The 25714-nt window shown below is 47.1% G+C and overlaps 1 protein-coding gene across 18 annotated transcripts in view; it reads right to left on the bottom strand.

The window, feature by feature from the left end:
* The window catches only part of HSF2BP (heat shock transcription factor 2 binding protein), a 67748-nt gene that overhangs the window by 22553 nt on the left and 19481 nt on the right, over nucleotides 1-25714 (bottom strand). For all 18 annotated transcript variants that reach the window (XM_074324584.1, XM_074324628.1, XM_074324631.1 and 15 more), the window contains 2 exons: nucleotides 17469-17586; nucleotides 7261-7364 (listed from right to left, as the gene is read on the bottom strand). In XM_074324584.1, the coding sequence (XP_074180685.1) occupies nucleotides 7261-7364; nucleotides 17469-17586 (222 nt within the window). The remainder of the gene's footprint in view (nucleotides 1-7260; nucleotides 7365-17468; nucleotides 17587-25714) is intronic.

The raw sequence follows: 25714 nt of genomic DNA, 5'->3' as shown, positions 1-25714 counted from the left end.
TCTTACAAGAAGTCTTTCAAACAACAGTTTCAACAGAAAGTACCTCTGAAGCACCAGCCCTCTCCGAGTGTCACTCTCGGCACTTGGCAAGGTGGCCTCTCCCGGTATGTCTGGATTAGACTTATCCTCTGGTGTCATTTTCTTCCAGCTTAAGAACTTCCTGTCTTGTAAAGAAGGTCTACTAACAAAGAAATCTCTCGGTCTTTGTTGATCCAGGAATATATTTTGCCCTCTCTTTTAAAGAATAGTTTAGCTGGACATAGGATTCTTGGCAGACGGTCTCTTCTTTCAGAACTTTGAAGACATCGTCCTTCTGCTTTATGACCACTGTTTCTGATGAGCAGTGAGCTGTTAGTCTTGGTGTGGTTCCCTTGCACATGTTTTTCTCTTGCTGATTTCAAGATGTTCTCTTTGCCTTAAGTTTTAACAGTTTGACTATGAGTCTAGATGTAGATCTCTTTGTATTTATCCTACTAGGAGTACACAATATTTCCTTGATGTACTGACTGTTTTCCATCAAAGTTAAGTTTTCAGACGTTATTTCTTCAAATATTTTTCCGTTCTTTTCTCTCATATTTCCTTTAGACTCTTACTATGCCTACGTTGGTATGCTTGATCATGTCCCACAGGTCTCTGAGCTTTGATCATTTTTCTTCATTTTTTTTGCTTCTGTTCTTGAGACCAGATAACCCCTATTGAGCTTTAAGCTTGCAGATTCTTCCTACTGCCAGCTCAAATCTGTTGTTAAACCTGTGCACTAAAATCCATTTATACTTTTTTCTTCATTATTTGCTTCCTTATACTTTATTTGGGTTGTTTCCATTTCTTTTTTTTATTTCAAGTTCTTATGGTAGGTGTTTATCTCATTAATTTTCTGCTTTCTCCTTTTTAATATACACATTCAAACCAATAAACTTTCTACTAAATACCGATGTAGATATATTTTACCATTTTATGTTACATTTTTATTATTCAATTCCAAATATCTGATTTCTATGATTTTGTTTACTCATGGGTTAATTTCTACATGCGGGATTTTACCAATTCTCTTTTTATTACTGATTTCCATCTTCACTATTATTGTGGTCAAAGATATTCCACGTGATTCTGATCATCTGAAATTTGTTGAGACTATCTTTACAGCCCAGAAAATTGTCACTTTTGTAAATGTTCCACGTGTGCTTGAAACAAATATAGTTGGGAGTGTTCTATGCACCCAGTAGTGCAAACCGGCTGTGTTTTCCACATCATTCGTGGCCTTATTGAGACTTTGGTCTTTTTTACCCAGTACTAAGTGCTAAAATCTCCCTGATCATGGGGAATTTGTGAACTTCTTCTTACACAGTTTTCATTTTTGTTGTATCCATTTTGATACTGTATCAGGAAGTGAAGATACAAGTTTAGAAATGTTATATCCTGGTACGCTTTTCCTTTCACTCCTGGTATTCTCATGTTTTAGATGGCTCTCTTATAAACAACATAGAACTGGGTGATTGCTTTAATCCAATCTGACATTGCTGTCTTTTAACTGGGTCATTTAGTCTATTTACAGTTATAATAACTGCACATACAATTGGATTTATTGCATCCACTTTATCTTTTGTTTCACTTTCTCCTTCTTGCCATCTTTTGAATTATTCTCACATTCCATTTTATCCTGTATTCATGTTATAGGTGGATGTTCTATTTCCACTATGTCTGTGTTACCCTAGGAATTTTAACTTGCATACTAACCATAAGAGTCTGAAATTAACCCTTAGTTTTGCTGTCCTCCTGAGACCCGGGCCTCACAAGGCCGTAATCATGCCCATCCCCGTCCTGGGGCATCTGCTGGGCTTCTCCTGGTGGCTGACGCTATCGCCGCAGTTTTCTGCGTGTTTCGCCTCATAAAGCTGATGTTTACTTAGACTCTACAGTCGCTACTCGGATGGTTCCGACTCGCCTCTCACACTGTCCATCTGAGACCACACTCCTGCAGGCACCTTTAGAACCCGCTATTGGGAAGGTCTATCGGTGAGTCGGTTTTTGTCTGAAATGTCTTTATTTCATCCTTGTTCTTGAGAGATATTTGTTGATGGGTAGGAGGCATATAAACTCAGATTGACAGTTATTTTCTCTCAGCTTTAACATATTGCACTGTTGTTGTTAAGGCATCAACTGTCGGTCTAAATGTCATCCCTTCGAAAGTACACGTTTCCTGTCTGCCTGCTTCAAGATCTCCTCTAGCCTTACTATTCTGTAGTTTTCATTACTGTGTGTAAGTGTAGATTTCATTTATCCTGTTTGCATTGGGTGGACTTCTCAAGTCAAGTAAACGAGCTTGGGGAACTTCTCAGCCATTCTCTTGTTGACTGTTACTTCTGTCCCAATCACTCGCTCCTCTTCCCAGGACTCTGATTAGTCGTATGTTAAGTTCTCAGCCTCTCCTCTATGTCCTTCAGCTGCTCTTATTTTCCATCCCTGTGTGTCTGTGCCTCATCCTGGACCATTTCTTCAGATCTGTCTGTATCAATTTAATCATCTCTTCAACTACGTATAATCTGCTGTTAAAGCTCTATAATAAATTTGCAATTGCAATTATTATACTGTTCATTTCCAGAAATAATATTTCATCCTTTTTAGACCTCCCTGGTCATTTCTATAATCTCTTACTCTTTACTCATATATTAACCCCTTTTATTTCTCTAAACACATTAAATGTCCTTATTTTATGTCGGCCTGGTAATTCTTCTGATGATGAATAGTCTGACGATACCAACCTATGATTTCATTAATAATGTTTCCCATGCTTTCTGTGATTTTTAATTTGTGAGCTCAAGCCCTTGGAACCTTATCTGCAAGAATTTTTTTAAAGAACCTGGTTGAAGTCAAAGAATCCTCCAGAAAGGATCTGCACTGTTCTCTAAATGGGGACATCCCAGGTTGTTTGAATGTAGGCTTCCAAGCTGCATGAGAATTAGCTTGCGGTTATGCCTTCTCAGAGATTTTCCCTCCACTTTGCTCAGAGCCAAAGGTCAAAACCAGCAATTTTCCTGTAGTCCCCAAGGGTTGGAGGATAATTGTCAGCTTACCTTTACACTGTTCGTGAATACATTTGGGAGTCCCCTGTTAGGCTACTGGGTTGTGTGGAACCTGGGCTTTGTTTCCCGTCCCACCCCGTGAAGCCATGGAAACTGAAGGTCAAATCTGACAAATGCCCTCAGAGCATGGATTAAGCTCAGTTCTGTTAACCTCTCTGGCATCCCACTTTCACTTTGCTTTTGTGCTCTGGGTACAATTACTTTTTTTCTAGCTCAGAGGAACATTTTGACTGTTTTCAGTAGGAGAGTTGGTCTGGAACCTCTCCCATCATACCCCTGGCTCCCAATTCCTGGCCGGCAGGGTGGACTGTGGGGATATCTGCAGGAGGCTATGAAGTTCTCCACAAAGAAGATGACAGAGGCTCAAAACCAGGTGGCAGTGGTTGATGGTGGTCAGATTCTGGACGTAACTTAAAACCGAGCCTTCGAGATTTCCCAACAGATTAGATGTGGGTATAAGAAGAAAAGGCGACAAGAACCACTCTGAGGCTTTTAAAGGCCTCAGAAATAGGAAAAATAAGGTTGCAATCAACTGAGGTTGGGAAGGCCGCAGGCAGACGTGAGTGTGCAGGAAGATTAGGAACGTCAGCTGAACACACTGAGTCTGAGCGTCTACTAGACGTCCACGTGGAGATGTCAAGTAGATGGCTGGATATATGTCAGGAGTTCAGGGGAGAGGTCTGGGCTGGAGATACAAAGTTGGTAGACATGATGAATGTTTCATATTAGCCAAACCAAGTAAGCGTGAGATGGGATGCAAATGCCGACGTGCCTATTCAACCCTGTAAACACAGTAGGAATGGCAGCACTACTGTTAAAGTGCCATCGTAACACTGGTTTACATTCATGGTCACACCACATGTGGTCATCATGCCAACACCCTCTGTCCTCATCGGCTATATGCTCGAGTTCTTTGCCAGTTCTGCGGTTTAAGAGGAACGTGAAGAATGCGGGGAATGCCTGGGGAAAAGCCAGCCACATAGCTGCATAAAGGAAAGGAAAATGATATCCAGCAAAGGTTAAAGGAAATGAGATTATTTAGTCAGGGATGATTAATAGCAACTGGTCCTATGACTCTGGATCAGAGGAGTCCGGATATTTGAAAGGAATTTGCCACCTTTAGGTCAAATGAAATAAAAGGAAATGAGCTTTCATTCTGGCATGGAAGACTTAGTTTAGAAACAAAAGGGGAAACTCATGCGTACTTAACACCCACTATACTAGGTGTTGGCCCAGGCACTACTGTCTTTTAATAAACATTAAAATCCTTGGGGTAGAAATGTCCATTTACATACAGGTCAGAGAAGAGCGATCTTAAAAGGTCAGCTAGGTTCCCAAGCAGGAGAGCTGCGATTGCAGTCTGGATCTCACAAATCCAAAGTTTGGACATTCTCTCATAGCCCTAGGTAGTGATTATAACCTAGAATTCTGAAAACAATCTCACCACCAGCACCAAACACCACGAAGCACGTTATTTTGCAGGGAACTGGTTTTGTTCCTATTTTCCTACTCAATAGTAAAATACACACACCTTCCTAAAATATACACCAAATTCTGTAACAGATTTCAATTTTTAAGGTAATTCTCCACATAATCCAGGGGTCAAACATCCTGTGCGGGACAGACTTTGTTTTTGGCTGACTGTGGTAACAAGTAACTCTAAAGATACCCTGTCACATGACCTTCCAAAGCTATACTAGGGTTTGAGCTGTGCTCACTGTGTCCAAAGAGCCGTAACTGTCCTCACAGACAAGAGAGCCAGGTGCCCCACTGACAACAGGTGCACTGAATCCACTTCACCCCCACCCAACTGTCCAAGACCCCGGTCTGAGTGGTACAGCTGCGTGGCCAAAGAGCGGCCTGTCCAGTGGGTGTCAGAACGGGCACTCTTCTGATGGGGAGCCCATACCTGCCTGGGGAGCTGCCTGAGTTACAGTGAAACTCGGAACAACTTCCACTCAGCCCAGGAAAATTCCAAGCGCGAGAGAGCTGGACGGGCCAGAGAATACTTAGCCCAGGCCCTCTTCCTAGGAGAAAGCAAACACCTGACAGAAGGCGAGCTAGCAGGAACAGGCGGGCTCGGGCTTTCAGGACCTCTTCTCTGAGGCCCGGCCAAGCGGCCTCTAGGCAGGTACCCAGGACAAGGCTCCCATCCCTGCAGCGCTTCCTGCGCAGGAGCAGCCCAGCGAGTGGCCAGATGGGCCCTGGAACCCACGTGTCTAACCTTAAGCAAGTGACTCTACCTCTCTGTGCCTCAGTTTCTTCATCAAAAAAACAGAAATCATAACACTTACTTTATAACACTATTTAGAGAAATAAATCTGAGAGTATATGTAAAACACTTAAAATTGACTGACACTCAAAAAGTAGTATTCAGTGGGGTGGGGCAAGGGGAGAAAGGGGAAGGCGATTAAGAAGTAGAACCTTCCAGTTACAGAACAAGTCATGAGGGTACAAGGTACAGCCCAAGGATAAGTTAGCATCGTATTAACTACCGTGTTTCCCCGAACATAAGACCGGGTCTTACATTAATTTTTGCTCCAAAAGACGCATGGGGGCTTATGTTCAGGGGGAAGTCATCCTGAAAAATCATGCTAGGGCCTATTTTCCGGTTAGGTCTTGTTTTCGGGGAAACACGGTATGTACAGTGACAGACGGGCAGTAGAATTATCGGGGTGATCCCTTTGTAAGGTATTTAAATGTCTAATCACCATGTCATACACCTGAAATTAATGCTGCATGTCAATTGTAATGAAAAATAAATGAATTTTTTAAACAAGAAAGGAAGAAAGAAGTCGCGGGCATTCTTATTGAATTATTCTCTCCCTCTGAGCAGCCCCGCACCCTCCAGCTGGCACTGTCTGCTTGCAAGGGGCCCATGACAATCAGCCTGGAGAGTTACCTTGGAGGTCAAGTCCAGGATCCACTTCTGAGAATGTGGGTCTTAGTTCACATTCTCAAGAGAAATAAGCTATTTGGTCAAGTGTTCAACCCTGGTGTGTAGGAGTGGTACGCAATGTAAACACAGCGCCCTCCGCCTGCGCTGAACGACGGCAGGTCCAGGGCTCTCGCCATGCTAACGAGTCAGCCTGCAGCAGTTTCGTGGGTGCTGGCACAAGACATGGGACTTCTGAGTCTGAGACAAAAACCTGTCTACTCAACAGTAACAGCCACATGCAGAGAGGGCCTTTGCGTCGCTTCGAGACCCAACGCTGTGCTCACGGACAGGGCTGTGCACATGCCGTGCTCTGCGTTACAGGAAAGGCGCCCCAAGCTCAGGCAGCCCAAACCTTTCGTAATGGGTGGTACGCCTGCCTGACGTTGGCCCTGGAGGGAAGCACTATACTTACTCCATTATCTGTATTCTAAGGGTGTTCACTACACAAGCAGAGCCAGGCAAAGGTCAGGTCGTCTGCTCTCAAGCTGTAAAGATCCATGAGACCCGTCTCCCAAAGCATCCAAAAAATAGCCATATATATATTGTGTTCATGGACTGGGAGAGACAACATTGCTAAAATGACAACTGTCCCCAAAACGAACTGTTGATTCAACACAATCCCAAATAAAAATCCCAACAGGAATTTTTTTTTTTTTTTTTTTTGGTAAAAAGTGACATGCTGATTCTCAAATTCACGTGGAACTGCAAAATACTTAGAAGAGAAAGTAAAACAGTAAGGACAGCTTTTATTTCAAAGGAAACAAAAAGGACACACACACGCTTCACATGTATAAAACACAAACATCGCGTATAATTACGTATTCTCTGTACAGTGTGTGTATGTGTGTGTATATACACAAAACCCTCCGAGTTACAGCATCTCTCCAGCTTCCTTGTCCCCACGTCCCTTTCCACTGGGACTTCTCCTTCCCTGATACTCAGAGCCACAGACAACACCTTTATTCTGTCCTGTGCTCAGAGAACAGGACAGCTCAGCGACATGTACCAGGTGTCTCATCACTTTTCTGTGTCGCAGATTCATAACTCAATTGAAAGCAATACTACGAAACAGAACTAGAAATAACTTAGCACACCCCTGCGTTTTCTAGCATTTGAACTTTCTTTAAAGAAATGGTAACAGGTTGGGACAATGGACACTAATTCCTAATATGGGACCCCCTCCCCGGCCTCGGGAACAGGATGTGCGCTGGATGAGGGGGCGTGGGGGGGACCCCTCCTTACCACTCAGGAGCCACCACAGCAGCGGGAGGAAGCCGGGGCTCTGGCTGATGTACTCCAAGCCCTTCAAGTTGATGCTCACGTTGTACAGCGTCATCAGCATTAACCTGGGTCACAAGAGAAAGTGTGTCAGCGTGTGGCCGCCACGTTCCCCCCTCCCCCCAAGCAGGACCTGCACACACACACGGAGGGGTCCTTCATGGCAGGGGCCACTCGCTACCTGTATAGGCTCCCATCATCAAGTCACAAACGCAGACAGGAAACCCCAACCCTATTCATGGAGTCATTCTCTTATGACTAACCCTGCACTGATATACAGGAAACCCTTAATTCACAAGTACACTGCACTCTGAAAGTGCAGGTCAGCTGTTTAAAATTTCATCCTGTGTTTTCATTGAGTGACGTGTGGGCAGCTAGTCAGGCCTGTTTAATCCACAGCACGAGGGATGGAGAGCGCCACACCTCCAACCATCCCTAACAACCAACAACACAGGGTGCGGTATTAAACAGGATTTTACAGGCGGTCTTGGGAACGGACCAAACTGGCAATATAGAGTCTGATGGAAATGGGGAATGTAGGATTGTTTGTGACAATCCATAGACTACCAAGATCCCCAAAACTTCACATTGCAAAGCCATAAGAAATGTTATACAAATAGTTCAGAAACCCTTAAAAGAACGGATGAACTTTCCAGAAATGAAGGGAAAACACCTCTGATCAGGAACTGTGTGAAAGCACAAATTCAGGGAGGTAAGCGCTACAGATAATTATTTTCCAGAAGCACCGAGCTTGAGTATTAGTGGCTCCATGCAGACGGACAGAAGGAAAAGGCTCGGAGCAACACAAGACCGACTCAGATCACAGACTCCTACAGAAAGCCGAGAAAAAAGTGAACTTTCAAGCTTGGCTAAGTCCCTACCTTTTGTATGGTCTGAGGATCCACAAGCCAGTAATTTCAACACAACGCAGACCAGGAATCAGAGCTATTCCAGCGGCCTGGCCAAAGTAAACAAACATTCTCTTAAAGAAAAGGCCCCTCAATCTGGTCTTCAAGAACCAACAAAGTGTGAGTTCATAACAGAAATCACAAAACACAGGAAAAACAACATAAGCAACAGCACAAAGGACCAACCAGAGCCAGAATTAAATAAATACAAGTATAAATTTCAGAATAAAAATTGGGTGTGTTTAACAGGAATAAATAATTCAAAAAGAAATTAAAAACATAATCAAGGATCTACTGAGTATTATAAATGACCAGGCACTTCAAAAGAGAACCTGGTAGAACTTACAAAAATGAAAACTGTAATAATCAAGTTGTGAAGCTCAAAGGCAACTGACACATGGGAAAGGAGAACCACACAGGAAACAAAGCTAAAGGAACGGCATCCAACAGAGCGAAGCGAGGAAAGAGGCCACCGGCAAGGCTGACAGCAGAACAAAGGAAGCACTAAAACGAGCGAAACCCACTGGGCGTGCAGCGGCTGGCTCTGTGACCTGCTACTAGAAGCCCAGTGGCCAGAGCACTGGCACAGCCGGGGATGAGGCACCGGTTCTGGCTGTCGGCCTTCTCAGGGGAGACCGAGTCGAGGGGTTGGATGAAGCTGAGTATCCGCGAAGACAAACATCAGTTCTCTCCAGGAACAGACAAGAGTCCAGACCCACAGCGTCTCTCCTGCTACGGCCGGTATACGATCGGATATTTAACTGGGGGGAGGAGAGTAAGGCACTTTCTTGGGGTGCAAATTTAAGAGATGCCAAATGCTCAGTCACCAAGATTTTTAAACATATTGCAATGCAAATTTTTTAAAAATCAAAACTACTGCAAAAATTCCGTAACAACCAATGTATCAACACTTTAAATAAAGATCGGATAGGAGCAGTGCCATGCCAAGACATAATAAAGCCTGAGGCAAACGGAAAATCAGTCCATTCAAAAGGGACTAAGTGATGGCGCATGCACACACACGCGCACACACGCGCACACACAGACACACACGTGCACACGCACACGCCATGGAAAACTTTTACTGTATTTTCTGTGAAAACAGCTGGCTTCTCCACTAAGCGTCATTTGTCAAATCAAGCCCCATGGCTCGCTGGTCTTTAGAGCAGCACGGGCTGGCCTGTGCGGGGACACAGTGAGTACTCAGTGTAAACATGGAGAGTGGACTCGCAGGGCTTGAGAGCCACAGAAGGGCACGTACGCGGAGACAACGCTCACGCTCCCTGGAAGCATTTGCAAAGTCGAGGCAGTGCTAGAGTCACAAGGATCCCAGCACAGCCCTGGGGCGGGCCCGTGCTCATGTTGTGAAGCTCGCACACACACACACACCAACCACAGGCCACAACATGAGCTCAAACTGCACAGCATTTCAAGTCTGCCTGACAATTTTTACACACATCCAGAACCCATTCACCAGCAACCTGTTTCATGAGTTATTAAGGACTATTCAAATGTCACATTCACAAGGAAAAATCAGCATCCTAACTACAATTTTCTGAGGCCTCTAAGCCAGTGTCCCAAAATGAGAAAAGTTCCTTCTTTAGAGCACCAACACAGACAGCCGGTACTCCTTCCCGTTAAATGTCTAGTCCATGCTGCTTTCACACTACACCAGCAGGACTGGGCCACCGCAAAGTGCCTACGGCCCACAGAGCCTAACGGATTCTCTAATGGGTCCTGTACAGAAAAAGTCTGCTAACCTCTGCTTTAGAGCATGAAAATAAGAGAAGCCAATTTTCTCTAGATCTTAATAGGCAAAGTTAACATCTAGGTGGTAACTGTAATATGGGGAAAGTTCCAGAAAATGTGTATATTTGAAATTCTCCAATGACTACATTTAATTTTAAGGTGTCAAAAATGACTCACAGGGCCGGCCCGGTGGCTCAGGCGGTTGGAGCTCCATGCTCCTGACTCCGAAGGCTGCCGGTTCGATTCCCACATGGGCCAGTGGGCTCTCAACCACAAGGTTGCCGGTTCAATCCCTCGAGTCCCATACAACCAGCAACAGCAACTGGACCTGGAGCTGAGCTGCGCCCTCCACAACTAAGACGGAAAGGACAACTACTTGACTTGGGGGAAAAAAAAAAAAAAAAGTTCTGGAAGTACACACTGTTCCCCAATAAAGTCCTGTTCCCCCCTCCCCAATAAAAAAAAAATCTTAAAAAAAAAAAAATGACTCACAAATTGACAAATATCTTTAAAATTTTATATTTGGTCAAAATCAGCCTTCCTTAAAAGCTAAGATGGGATAAACATAATGTGACGTCCATGGCACCACGTGAGACCCCGTGTCATTGCCAGGCTACATCTCACAGAGGACCAGGCTTCTCCGACGTCTCAAGAGGATTTTGCAAACAACAAACCCTAATGAGTTTCCTATGCAAATGCCTTCGGTTCCAACATTGCTATTCCAACCAAAAATACATTTTGTAAATAATAACATCATGTTTCCCACCGCCAGTCAATTTGCCCTTCTCGTGCTGAGACACTAAGAGCAATGCCACCTGCAAAGCACTGGAGTCCTGGGGGTGTCACTCTCGTTCCAGTGACAGGAAGCAGGCAAGTTGTGCTGCCCACCCCAAGCCCAAGCGGAAGATTCCTTACAAATGGACCAATGGGCTCAAAAGAGCAGCCTCCCAAGTTCTGCAGCCGAGAACCTTAGGGACATGTGACACTGACCACAAAAGCACTGAAGGCAAGGTGAAAGGTACTGGTGGACTTGAAGTGCTACGAAAGCACACAGGTCACGCTCCTTCAATGAAGGACACTCCCTTCACCTGGACGTACCGGGCCTGGGCCGGAACAGGTTCTCCAGGTGAGAAGCCAGAAAGCCCTCCTCACAGCCTGACCTCAGGCTGAGGCACTAAAAGTAAAGGGGACACAACTAAACTACTTCATTCTTTGTCTTAAAAGAAATGACAACTAACAAAGAATAAACACACCCAGTACTTCAAAACCAACCAGAGAAACAAAAAGGCAAAAAAGGCAAAAAAGAAATTAAAAGGCCTACTGTGATGTCCCCTTCACCCATCAGAAACAAAAAAACCACAAGCCAGTCATCCAAAACCAGCTAAAATCTAAGTACCAAATTAGCACCATCGAGTAATTAATTCTAAGGACCAATGAGCAGTAAAATTCCACAGAAGCTGTGTGTTACAGGAGAAGCAAGTGCAGAGCAATGCAGGCCTCTGACCAACCGCAACACGCGGAGGCCCGCGGCTCGAGGCCCAGCGACTTCCGAGAGCAGCGCGTGACTGTTCCACACGCTCGGTGCAGATGCTGGGCCCAGCCCCATAGCCAGAGCTTCCCAGGCTGTGGTCCACGCCGTATGGAACCCTTGTCAAGCATCTGCAGATGGATTTGTATCAACTATGCACAGTGAAGACACACCAGGTACAAAGAACAATGCTACCCGCCTCTGGTGAAGAAAGGAAACCTTATCCCCGCGGTCAAATCCCCTGTGTGAACTTGGATCATGGATTTCAGGGAGCAGGGACCACTACTGCCACTCGGTATGTGACACAGCCAAGCAGTTCTATAACTTTTACAAATGTGTCCAGAACCTGCCATGTTTGTATCAGCGGCAGTCTGGATGTAATCTTCCATCCACACCATGGTGAGACAGTTCCACGTTGACTTGTTTTGCTCTAACAGATTTTCACTGACGTGTCCCAATATATAAATTGATCACAATCTATTCTCCAGCTGACAGAGTGTAGGTGATTTCCCAGTACGTACTATTACCAATATGGCTGCTATTACATTTGTGCTCAAGGGTCCTGGTGTTTCCGGGTAAAACTAAAATTTTGATTGGAAACTGTTTAGAAACCCAACCATGTTGGGTTTCTTTCAATGGGCATTTAAGTCACTCCTTCTGTGAAGGAGGAGTCAGGGCATGCAAATGCACGGTGACACTCTGTGCATTTAAAACAACTTTAACAACAAACATAACCCAGAAAGTGAATATTCGCATCTCACTTGCTCAATGAGCAACATTTGCTGAGCACCAGAATCAACAAAAAAAAACCCTCCTGGAACCAGTAGATTATAGCAAGGAAGCAGGATACGAGGTAAATACGTAAGTCATTGTTTTCCGACACACCACTAATGTACAAGTGGAATTTGAAATTAAAAACACAATACCATTTACGTTACCACCCAAAAATGAAATATTCAGGGATAAATCTAACAAAACATATGTAAGACCTATATGAGGAAAACTACAAAATGCTGATAAACGAAATCAAAGAACTAAATAAACAGGGAGACATTCCACGTTGGTGGATAGGAAGACGCAATACTGTCAAGATGTCAGTTCTTCCCAATTTGATCTATAGATTCATTGCACTCCCAATCAAAATTCCAGTAAGTTATTTTATGGATTTTATCAAAATGATTTATACGGAGAGGTAGAAGACCCAGCAGAGCCAACCCAACATTGGAGAGGACGGCCACTACCCAACGTCGACTTACTCTAAAGCTACAGCAATCAAGACAGTGGCAAAAGAACAGACAGATAGGTCAACGGAACAGAACAGAAAGCCTAAAAATAGATCCACATAAACACAGTCAACTGACCTTTGACAAAGGTGCAACGGAGGCCAGATGGTCTCTCCAACAAAGTGTGCTGGAACCACTGACACCCACAGGCAACAAAAAGGAACCTAAACACAGACCCTAAACCCTTTACAGAAACTAACTCAAAGTGGATCACAGACCTAAATGTAAAATGCAAAACTATAAAACTCCTAGAAAATAACATAGGCGAAAGCCTAGATGACGGTGGCTATGGTGATGCCATTTTAGATACAACACCAAAGACACAATCCGTGAAAAAAATTATTGATAAGCTAGTCTTCATTAAAATTCAAACCTTCTGCTCTGCAAAAGACAATGTCAAGAGAAAGAAGATAAGCCACAGACTCGGAAAAAATACCTGCAAATGAAATACCTGATAAACGGACTGTTACCCAAAATATACAAAACACGACACGATAAGAAAACAGACAACCCGATTAAAAACTGAGCCGCAGACCTTAACAGGCACCTCCCCGAAGAGGGCACGCAGGTGACAAACAAGCACGTGAAGATGCTCCCATCACACGTCACCAGGAAAATGCAAGTACAAACGACGGGACAGCAGCACACACCCACCAGAATGGCCCCCACCCGGGACACTCACAGTACCAGGCGCGGCGAGGACGTGGCCCCACAGGAAGTCTCACTCACTGCCGGTGGGACGGCAGGTGGTGCAGCCACAGGAGGACAGTGGGTGGTTTCTTACCAAAGTGGCGTCCTCTCATCATAGGACCCAGCGATCACACTACTTGCTATTGACCCAAAGTTGCTGCAAACTTACGTCCACACAAAACCTGCCCACGGATGTTTACAGCAGCTTTATTCATGACGGCCAAACCTGGACCCACCCGGATGCCCGTCCGTGGGTGATGTATAAACTGGTCCATCCAGGCGATGGGCTGTTATTCAGTGAGAAAGAGAAATGAGCCACGAAGCCATGAACTGACACGGGGGCACCTTAAGTGCATATTATTACTAAGTGAAAGAAGCCCATCTGAGAAGGCGTCCAGTTCTGTGACATTCTGGAAAAGGCAGAACTGCAGAGACAGTGGGAGGTCAGGGGTCGCCAGGGGCGAGGAAAGAGAGGACTAGGTGAACACAAAGGATTGTTACCGCAGTGAAAACACTCTGTACGGTATCATGATGATGAACACACGCCATGATACACTTGTGCAAATACACTGAACGTACAACACCAAGAGGACACTCCAAACTTCGGAATTTGGGTGATAATGACATGTCCATGTAGGTTCATCGATTTTACACGTCGCATTCTGCTGGAAGACGCTGAAATGGGGAAGCCTGTGCATGTGCAGGGACAGGGCTATGTGGGAAACCTTTCTCTTCCTCTCAATTTTGTTGTGAAACTTACACTGCTCTAAAAAACACCAAAAGTCTTTTAAAAGACTCAGGTCTGAGGCACCCAGCTGTTGAAATGAGTAGCCTCTGGTCACGGAGGCGGCAAAGACAGGAAAACCCACAGAAACCCACCGTGTGTTATGTGTAATGGATTCTCAATGACCCTTTATTGATTACTTTGAGCCCAAACCCTTTATGTGCCTGTCACTCACTGGAATATCACCATTTCTCTGTGCGACAGGTACTGTTATCGTATTATAAGATACATAAGGCACCTCAAACTAACGACACACAGTAGGTTCTCACCAAAAGCTATTAGTGAGCACTTATTTATTAAAGAAAAAAAGAGCATAAAAAAGGCGCAAGTTACAGTCAAGGCACGGAGAGGCCAACAAGAAAAGACAGTTTACTTATAGGACAAGACAGGTCCTGGCTCCAGCGGACTCCGGGTGGGAGTTAGCAGCGAGAAGAACATGAACAAACGGCATGCCTAGCAGAAGGCAGGCAGAGTGAGAGACCCGCTGCAGCCTGGTGCGAGCAGAGGTCCTGAGTGGGTCTGAGGCTGTCTGTACGTGGGCTCTGCTCAGTGGTCAGACGCAAGACTGCCAAGAAAGGAAGCGGATCTCTCTGAAGCCCATCCCCCCGGTCTCCCAATGCAATGGACAGGAGCTAATCAGGGCACAAAGACGCAGAACTCCGTGCAGGAGCTGCTGGAGGAGCGGGTTAGCTGGCCCATAAACACTGACCTTGTACAGACCTCAGAAGCGACAGAGACACTGGCTTAGTATCCAAAACACATTAGAAACAGCAGCAAATCATTATGAAAACTACAACCCAATAGAAAATGGGCAACAGACATGAACAGGTAAATCACAGGGAAATCTCAAATGTTGTGAACGTGAGAAAAGTCTCAACCTCACTGGTCACCTAATGTACAGACACACAAGCAGACAGAGATCAACAGACAGTACAGAAATTCTTTATATAAATGAACACAGCGTGAGGTGTTGCTGAGGGTGTGGGAAAGCACAACCCCGGTGTCGGCTGGTGGAAGCGTGTGCTGTGGGGACCAACCTGGCGTAGCGTACATAACCACAAATGTGCTAGACCTACTTGTCAGATTCCACTGCTGGGGAAAGTCCAGGGGGCGCTCCCACAGGCTCGCAAGGAGCATTCGTCCAAGATGTGCACGGCACTGCTTGTGGAGTAAAACCTGAAAATAACCTACATGTCCATCAGTCAGGGAAAAGAAAACCCAAATGGTTCATCTTCTTTGACGAAGAAACTTAATAGGAGCTAACTACATCCAGAAACAACTTGTAAAAATCTATACAAAACTAGGAACTTGGGTTACACTGTATTACACATACCGCTCGCGTACACACACTTTGTAGTATGAAGCTCCCAAATGGAGCGGAGAGGCTGGAGCTGGTGAGACGGAGTAAACAGACCCCGCCCCTGAACACAGCAGCTACAGATACCAAACAGAACACACGGAAAAGCCATGGGAGACCCCGAAAAGAAAACAGCAGCAGGCAGATTGGGAAAACAACCACTTGGCCCTCAAACCCAGGAGTGGCACCAGCCCCCCCCAGAAAAGAGCACCAGGACAAGACTTGAGGAGCCGAAGGGGGGTCCCCGGCAGTGACCATGCCGGCAGCGGGTTCCCCGGAGAACTCAGGCTCCCTGGGGACTGTCCAGCTCACCACTGGGAGAGCTGTGACCTCTGAGCTCCGCTGCTTGGCCCTGCACGTGGGCACAGCTGCAGCAGCGTGACACAGAAGTCCAGGGGAAGAGCTGAAAGGGGAGCCCCGGGGAACCGGCAAGTACCAAGGACACTGCAGAGAGTTATAAGCCCAAGACAGTGAGCCCCGCCCCCGAGGCTGTTAGGAACTCCTCGCCTCCCCCCAGGCTGTGCATGCATGGATCTGATCCCAACAGCAGATCCAAACTCTGAGAAGTACAATGGCAACTATCACAGAGTGACACGCTGGCCGCAGGGGGCACACGAGGCAGACCCGGTAGCACTGCAAAGGCTTCCTGAAGGTGGAATGACCCTGAAACCACCACACAGAGAAGGCGGGTCCGAACCGGCGAGCTGAACCCAGCCAGGTTGACTCTACAACAAAACATCAACATTTTCCATGAAATTAAGTAAGACCCAGGGTCGCAAACATAGTATTCAGATGTGGGAGGCCGCCCAAAATCGCTCAGCATCCAAAGAAACAGGAAGCATACCAGCTCACGTGGGAGAAGCCCACCAGGAGACACCGAAGGACAGGTGATGGCAGTACCCGACAAAGACTGCAAGGCGGCCAGTGTAAAATGCTCCCAGGAGAAAAGCAAGCACTGTGAGCGAGTGGTGTCCCCGCAGTCCCACGATTTCCCGCCCTGATCCCTGGGACTGTACCCACATCACACCCCTGTATGTGACACAGCACAGAGACTGCAGATATGAGCAAGGTTATCCATCAGTGGACTGAATTAATCAAAGGAGTCGATCCAGTTCTGCCTACTCTAACCCACGAGCCCAGCAGAAGCAGACAGTTTCCTCTGACCGGTAGCAGAAAAGGAAGTCAGAGAGGTTCCAAGTGCAAGAGGACTCAGTGAGCTCCAGGGGTTTGGAGATGAGGTGGGGTCGTGTGAAGAGGAAACCAGTCAGCCGTGGAAGCTGAAAGTGGTCCCCAGCTGACAGCCGGCAAGGAAACAGGGACCTGAGCCCGACAAACTCAGGGAACCGGATTCTGCCAGCACCCTGAACGCACCCAAAGCAGATTCTTGCCCAGAGCCTCCAGAAGAGCCCAGCCCTGGACGGCACCTCGCTTTTGCCCTGAGACCCTCGCCGGAGAACCAGTGAAGCCCACTCAGACCTACAGAACTGTGCAGTCAGTGCTTTTTCAGCCACAAAGTTAGGGGTCATCTGTTACACAGCAACAGTAAGTGAACACTGATTTGGGTGCCTGGAAGTGGGGTGCTGCCATGAGAAATACTTGTGTAAGGTCATGTAGAGGTGATTATTACAACCCTGAAGTATCGCAGGACAGCATCTAGGGTGCACTGATTACTCCACGGTGAGAATGGCCCTTCTGTTTGTATCACTTTTCTGAAATGGTATTGGATAGACAGTGCGTCCCTTAACTCCCCAAAAGCTTGGTCCTGCTGTTTTGTTACAACCATTGCCAGATTAACTGCGTCCCTCGGAGGAGGCCCGGGACGCGCCCTCGCATGCACGTGCAGAGCACGGCCGCGTTCTCACTGTCACCGTACACTTTGAGCTTGGTGCACTGTCCCGGCTTCAGGTCCCCCAGAAGCTGCAGCATCGTGTCCAGTAGCACCTGACTGGAGCTGACCAGGAACTCGCGGCCACAGGCCACTGCGGCCACATCTGCAACAGAAGGACGACACAAAGCGTCACAATCTCTGTAACTTCAGAAGCTAGGAAAGTTTGCGCGCAATGGAGTATTGCTGTTTTTCTCCTAGCAGACCCAATGAAAACACGGAAAACTGGGGTGGGGCATAAGCAAATGGTGCTGAGCACAGAGCCGACAGCCCCCTGGAAAGAGGTACCGACATCACAGCAGTGGAACGCCGTCTGTGGTTAGCAAACACCTGGTGAGGGACAGTGCCTGCAGCCAACCCCAGGATGGCAGGGGCATAGATTAATGGTTGCAGATCTGGCTCCAAACAGAAGGTGGGGGCAGACTTCTTTATTTGGAACCAGAGACGCTAAACCCACTCAGCCCTGGGAGCAAACTCCTAATGACTATGAACCACAGGGCTAAGCGGAAATCCTGAGATCAAAGACAACGTGAAAACTGACTCGGGAAATCTTTTCTCCTCAACTGGACATCGTATTGTGGCCAGCAAGGGCCGCGTCTCTTCACACCTGAGGCCGCAGAGCAGACCAAGTAATCCCACGGCTCCCCAGGGCCCGTGCAGCTCACCCTGGCTCCTCCACATTCCCAGACACCTGCAAGGACACACCGCTGAGCCCAGGACTACGTGCCGTGTCGGTACGTCGGTCTCGGCTGGGTCTAGTGATAAGCATGACTCACGGTGGCCCCGGGGCCAGAGCCGGCAGTAAGTAGCACCGTCCTCCGACTCGAGTGGAAATGGTTCAAGTAATCACAGCTAAGTGGGTGTCGGCTGGATGATCCTGGGGGTGCTGTTACGAAGTTAAAGATGTGTTTTCTCTTTTTATTTTGCTAAGAATTATCAAGGCTGGAGGACGAATTTCATGGCTTACTGGTCCTTCTCTGATGAACTGTAACCTGACGGCTCCCAGATCATGATGGAATCAGATCCTAGGCACCCCTATTTATTTTTGTGGCCCTGAGCTGAGAAGGATCGAGAGACGTGTATTAAAATCTAACAGGTTTGTTTTCCCATTTCTGCTTGTCTTTCCAGGATTTCTGCCTCAAAAGTTGGTGCTGTGTTATGTGGTATATAACTCACGATAGCTGTAACTTTCCTGAACACAAGACTCTTCACTGACAGGAACTTACCTTCCTTGTCCAATGAATTTGAACCCGGTAACTATTATTTTCAAGTTTGGGGGAGAAACAAAGCTGAAAGCATTTGGCATCATAAACTCCTAAAAAGCCATTTGAAAGAAGTTTCTCAGGGGAAACATTCTTTGTGCAACTACGGTTGACCACATACTGGAACCCCACAGGAAAACATACATTCTAGCTACAAACGTTGGTAACTAGATTCCAGAGATGGTTTTCCAACGACCCATCCTCTGGATGCAGAGTCCCCCCTGCCCTGTGACTCACGTGTACCCAGCAGAGCGCTGCTGCGTGACTGACAATGCAAAACAGGAAGGAGTCTGCTGGCTCCCCCTGTGGTCCCTTGCCACCCGATCCCAGAGGCCTGAGGCAGGAAAGCCCTGTGACAACCCTGAGGCTGCAGTGATACAGAGACCACAGAAAGAGAAGCCCTGAGACGACATGACTAGAGCCAGACACCCCGCTGGCCCCAGCTGTCATCCCTCCACAACATGAGTCACTCCAGCCAGGGCCCAGATACTGCAGAGCGGCAGCAAATCCGCCTGCCAACCCTGGGCAAACTGCAGATTTGTCATCAAAATAAATGATGGCTGTTGTTTAAAGACTTGAAGTCTTGGGGTGGCCATTTACACAGCAGTAGATAACAGGGACGTCATTACTACGTCTCGGAAGAAACAACTACAGAGCAAACATTTAGTGCATCCTACCCGGCAATAACACCCAACAAACTGACTAGTAAATGCAGTCCATATCGTGTCCAGTATTGTGATAGCAAATGCCAAACCTGCATTTCACTGAATATAAATAATAAAGAAAAACCTATGAAATAAAATAAATGTGGATAACTTCCTAAACAGACAGCTCCAGTGTTTGTCAATCTGTCTGGGGTGCTTATGTGTCAACTCTAGGACTATAAAGGATGGCTGGCTTATTTTCTGTTAAAATTTACTTATTTTTAGATTCACTTTTTATTAAAATTATTTCTATAAGTTACCCTAGTAATAATTTAAACAATGAATCTGGCATCAATTATGTGTACTGCTAAAGATGAAAAGAGTTGAAATGTATTATGTATGACACTTTTGCTTTAAGTTGTAATACTTCTATCTTATTTTCAGCAATAGAAACAGCGGGATACTGGCATGATGACACACATACAGATCAATGGTAGAACTGAGAGTCAGAAATAAACCCTCACATTTATGATCCACTGATTTTCAACAAGGGTGTCAAGAAAATTTGAACAGAGAAAAGAATTATCTTCGCAACAAACAATGCTGGGGCAACTCGATGTTTATGCAAAGAAATAGTTGGTTCCCTACACCTTACACCATATGTAAAACTTAACTCAGAGTGGATCCAAGATCTAAATGTAGGGGCTAAAACTATAAAACTCTTAGAAGAAAAACGCAGGAGCAAATCTCCATAATCTTGGATGGTTATGGCTCCTTAGATATGACACCAAAATTGCAGGCAACTAAAGAAAAAATATATGGGATATCACCAAAAATAGACTGGATATCACCAAAATTTAAAAATTTTATATTTCGAAGGATACTTATCAAAGTATCCTTGGACAAGTGATGGAATCAGAGAAAATTTTTGCGTATCATGTATCTGGTAAGGGCCTGGTATCTAGAATATACAAAGAACTATTACAACTCAATAATAATAAGACAAATAACTCCATTTTAAATGTCTGTTTAAAGACTTCTCCAAAGAAGACACACAAATGACCAATAAGTACATGAAAAGGCTCAACAGCATTAGCCATCAGGAACACGCACGTCATAACCACAACGAGACACCTATAATCACAAGGTAATTTAAAAAACAGTGTTGGCGAGGATGTGGAGACACGGAAGCCCGCATACATTGCTGGTGGGAATGGAAAACGGTGCCACCACTGTGGAAAAGGGCCTGACAGTTTCCCAAAGGGTTAAGCCATCCATATGACCCAGCAATTCCACCCTCTGCTCTATAGCCACGAGAAACAAAGACTATGTCCACACAAAAACTTGTACACAAATATTCATAGCATCATTACTCACAATAGCCAAAAAGTAGAAACAAGCGAAACGTCCACTGATGGACAGATGGATGGATGGCTGGGTGGATAAATGTACTGTCGCCGTGCACTGGAGTGTCACTGGGCCATGAAAATGAAGCACTGCTACCTGAGAACACTGTGTTAAGTGACAGAAGCCAGTCACAAAAGCCCATGCAGTGCACGACTCCATTATCTGCAATGTCCAGAACAGGCCAATCTATAAGGACAGTAAGTAGATCAGGGGTTGCTCTAGAGCTGGGGCAATGGCAGGACTGAGGAGCGAGGGCTAAGGTCAGCAGGGGTGTTTGGGGGGCTGATGAAAACTTTTTTAAATTGATTGTGGGGATGGATGCACGAGTACACGTAACTGTCTACCTTAAGTTGGTGAGTTGCAGATGTATTCCTCTACCTCAGCAACTCTGTAATAGCAGTCACAGCACTAATAACAACAGGGACACAATTTCCATGGCCAGTGGGCAACTCAGTCTCAACTGCTCATCCGACCTGTGTTCTGTTAACCTCTCACCTGCAGCGCTAACACTGCACCATCGTTTTTGAAAGAAACACAAGCAGGTTTCCTCGATGTTAATATTGTGACCATTTTGTTGTTTGGTTTTGGTTTCTTTGCGTTTGCTGTGGTAGTTTCTCACCAACTCCATTATTCAGTTGTCAAATGTGCACCACTTGTGAAACCCCTCAGAGCGGGAGGGGAAGTGGCCCCCAGAACTCAGTTTCTCCCCTCCTGTGGATGACGGGGCTCGTGCAGCGACAAGTCAGATCAGAGAGCAGCACGCTGTGCCGAGGGCCAGGGAGGCAGACGGGCTACTGTCCTGTGCTGCTGCTGGCCCGCTCTGTACAGAGACTCTTGGGACATGTTCCCAGATCGCTTACGACCTGCCCCTGCCTTCACTGCAGAACCGGCCTCCGCCAGGTTAGATGAGTTTGCACTGTGGTGTGAGCACACCCCACGGTCAGGAGGCCCAGTCACAGCGGCATAAACGGTCAGGTATACGGTGACACGGTGTCCCTTCCAGCCACATGCTGTCACCTGGCGACCCGCCATGAAGAAAACAGCTCCAAGCGAAAGGCCCCAGCTTTCCTACAGCTCAGCCAAAGTACAGTTCCTGTTCTCTGGGCTGGCTCCTAGCACCCGACTGCACTCTCAGGAAAGGCAGACTCCGGCATCTCTTCCTTCTCCAGACCCATGACCGTAACTGGTAGGTACTCTGGGCCCATTATCAGAGAGACACTCCCTCCTCCTCCGCAACACAACCCGCCAAGTTCAATGGACAGTGATTTATTTTGCAAATAGAGCCGACAAAGAAAAGGAACTACAGGAGGATGATTTTTGTAAGTCCCAGGAAATTCTCCCATGTACAAATTATAGCCAATCTGAATATTAAGTTGCCCACATCATGTACGAGTCAAGAAGGAACCAAAAATTAACCATGGTCCCAGAACCCCTACAGGAAAAAAATTCTATGGACAGTCAAGTAATTGGAGCAAAAGCCAAGAGTCCAGATGATGCTCCTACATCTTGACCTCAACTTCTTCAATCCGCTTGAGCTAAAACACAGGCGCTGTAGGCCAACTGTGAACAGCTAGTGGAAAAGGACCAGTAATCCCTTGTTCCGGGCCCTGCCATCGCCTGATGTCACCTGTTTTCAAAAAGCCTAAAGGTGGGCGGTAAGCGTTTGTCCAAGGCCTGTGAACAAGGCACAGATAACGATACTCCATTCTGTTGCAGTGCCCAGTGCAATCAGCATCCTCCCTCCATCCCACCCGAAGCCGAATTCCTCACAGGAACAGAGCAGGGCTCAGGTTTCCTGAGTGTCCTATTCCGCAGAGTTGCCTTCACCCAGAGCTACGTCCCCAGGGAGTCACTGAAGTCCCAGCCTGCCCCCTCAAGTCCGACTCCCAGATTTAAGGACACACGGAGCCTGGGGGGCCCCTCTGACCCAGCAGGTCCCACTACTCGGGACAGCTCTAACTGAGGCTGACTGTCTGCTCCTCACTAAGCTAAAGGAACGCGAGCTGCTAAGGAGACGCTCCAGCCCCACAAAGCAACACTTCATGATGTGGGCCCTCCGCCTGCCCGCTGAAGGAAGGTCATTATCTAAGGAGAGGCTACAAATGGTCCACGACCAATCACTGAAAGCTAATGAAGAGAACTTCTGTGAGTAACCAGACAGTGTAGGTAACAGATACCAAGTTTTTCTGAACTAGCAAGCCCTCCACATGACTGGACTAAATCCAACATGTGAAAAACATGCCCATGGAACACAGGAACCAAACAGCCTTGTGTGGTCTCAAACTCTCTCTCAACAATGACCTCTGATACCCCAGGTTGTCATGATGGTCCCGTGTGCATGAAAGGTGACCGTGTTCTAGGGCGGTGGTTCTCGAAGTGGCAGGAAAGGATGCTGTGTCCCGCGGAGACTTCCTGCAAGGTCTGAAGACTTGTGGTCGTCACACTAGGGGTTGCTGCTGTAACGGGTAGAGCCCAGGGCTGCTGCTAACCTCAGGCAACGCACAGGTGGCCCCCACGCCAGAGGACGCTGGTGCTGAGGCTGACAAACGTGTTCTCAAGACGTTAATGCAAAGACACGCGTGCATCAAAGACCCCCGGCCTCTCAGGACCTGTCCTGATCCAGAAGACAAGGCTTACTGCCTCCTTGTGCCACGGCAACTGCTGCTCAGCTGTATGTGATGGTCTTCTAGCCTCGTTTGTGGGCTGTCCTTTGTGGTCCGTGCACAGGCATGTCCTCTGAGCGTGACGGCAGCACCAGCAATGCCATCCCAACTGCTAACTGAAAACACCCAGCACGTTCCTTCTAGTCAATGAACTGCTCATGAAATAGCGTCCCTTTCTCCTCCTCGTACAACAGTACATCAGGTAATACCCTCAGCTCGGCAAGTCATTACATGTCTGGTGCCAGAGAGCGTAATGCCCCCGTATCTCCACAGTTCCAGAAGTGCGGTGCCAGAAGAAATCCTGTGGCAGACGCTCCCAGTCCAAAGCTGGCCACGCTGCTGTTTGTTAAGCGGCCTTACCCTAATGTGGAGAGCACAATATCGTGCTGCTCATGAAGTCACTTGGGTCTTGGGTCCAGGGGTCTTCCTTCTCACGGTGCCACGAGTTACACTTGTGCATGTCTATTGCTTGAGTCTTGCGTGCTACTCTCAGCCATTGTCCTGACAGCTGGTTCAGCCAATGATCCAGAGACAGAAACAGGATGAAATCACAGTGACCAGTGAACAAACTGAAAACCAGTTCTCTACAAGCCACGCTCGCTATCAAGGAGGTGTAACAGCATTGCTGAGGGTCTAGACAGCCCGAGGACCGCTCCTAGAGCTCAAAGGACCAAGCACCGCCACCACCCACCCACCCACCCACCCACACACACACACACGAAGGTAGACTATTCTGAAGACACGGGAAAAAGCAGCCACCAGGATGGAAAAGGGTACAGCTGCTGTGGAAAACAGGCTGTTTCTCAAAAAGTTAAACAAAGAGCTGCCATGTGACCCCACAATTCCATTCCTAGGTATATGCCCAAGGGTACCGACAACATGTTCACACAGAAACTTGTACGTGAATGTTCACAGCAGCATTATCTGTAATAACTAAGAAGTAAACACCACCAGAGGCCCACCCACTGACTCCACTGCAGATTTTCACTGGGTAACACAAGACGACCCCCAGTCAAGGCCCGGAACTGTGCAGAACCACACAAGCCCAGGGCTGGGAAGACCTCAGTCGTCATCTGGGGTCTAAGACTCTCTTCTCAGAAGATGAAATCAACAGTCACAGACCCAAGAACACGGGGCTAGTGAGTGGCGGAAGCCAGGCTGGACACTGGGCCTCGGTCCCCACGCCCGCAGGCTTCCCTGTGTTAGTGGGAGCGTGTGGGGGAACAGAGCCGCAGGAAGCATGGGGCCAGGGGAAGGTCGCTGACACGAGGGATCTCTGCGACAGACCTAGTGAGACGACTGCGTCCATGAGTGAGAAGCTGGATCCAGTTCTGCCCACAAATAATCAACAATCAAAAAGTCATGCTGATTCTGTAATCATTACCTAATATAGTTTGAAAGAATAAACCCACAATAAAGGAGCACAATTGTGACTTTCAAATCATCAAAAGCAGAAAAAGCAGTTAGAAAACTCAGTGTTCCACTTGCAAGGTAAGCAAGCTAGCCTTCACAGGACTGCTGCTGAACCACGTGCCCCATTCGTCCTCATACAGGTCACCGAGGACAATCAGCCCCCCCCCCCCACCCTGTGGATCAGCACCTTGGTTTACACGGTGCGGTCACCCTAGCGCAGCTCAGCAGGAGATTCACAACAACGTGAGCCATCAGGCAGGTGAGGAACAGAAGGTCCAGAGAACTCACACCCTGGGAAGTGGACTAGCGGGGCCTGAAGGCACCTGCTTGCCCAGGGCAGACGCTGGAAGCCAGACGAGCCAGCAAGGAAAGTTCAGCTACAGGTTTTAACAACGTGCCAGATCAGCGTGGTAGCCACAGCTGATGGGGAAAAGGAAGGGGTGGGGAGATATGGAGGAGGTCTGGGGAGGTGATGGAACTGCTCCACATCCCAGCTGTGGGGCTGGTGACGATGCATTTGTCAAAACTGCAGAAGGACAAAAAAGTGAAGGAAAGACCTGTAAAGGATCTTTACTGTATGTAAACTTTAAAAAGGACCCTGTTTTAGAGGACAGCTACCCCAGGTCTCTGCGGCACTGCCTACTCCCCACAGAAGAAGGTCTTGGTATCTGAGACGCATGAGCCCCCCACGCCTCTGCAGAGGAGCACTTCAGTAACCCCCTCCCTCTCCCCAGTCAGTAATGTTCCTAGTAAATTCATCAACATGGAAGCGAAAACCCAACTGCCCACTTCCCAACCCTGAGAGTTCCCGTGTGAGCCCCCCCAGCAGCAGAAACAAAGCCAGG

The sequence above is a fragment of the Rhinolophus sinicus genome, linkage group LG01 (genome assembly GCF_036562045.2).
Source record: "Rhinolophus sinicus isolate RSC01 linkage group LG01, ASM3656204v1, whole genome shotgun sequence".
NCBI lineage: Eukaryota > Metazoa > Chordata > Mammalia > Chiroptera > Rhinolophidae > Rhinolophus > Rhinolophus sinicus.
The sequence above is the reverse complement of the archived record's forward strand: the minus strand, read 5'-3'. Positions and strand labels throughout refer to the sequence as shown.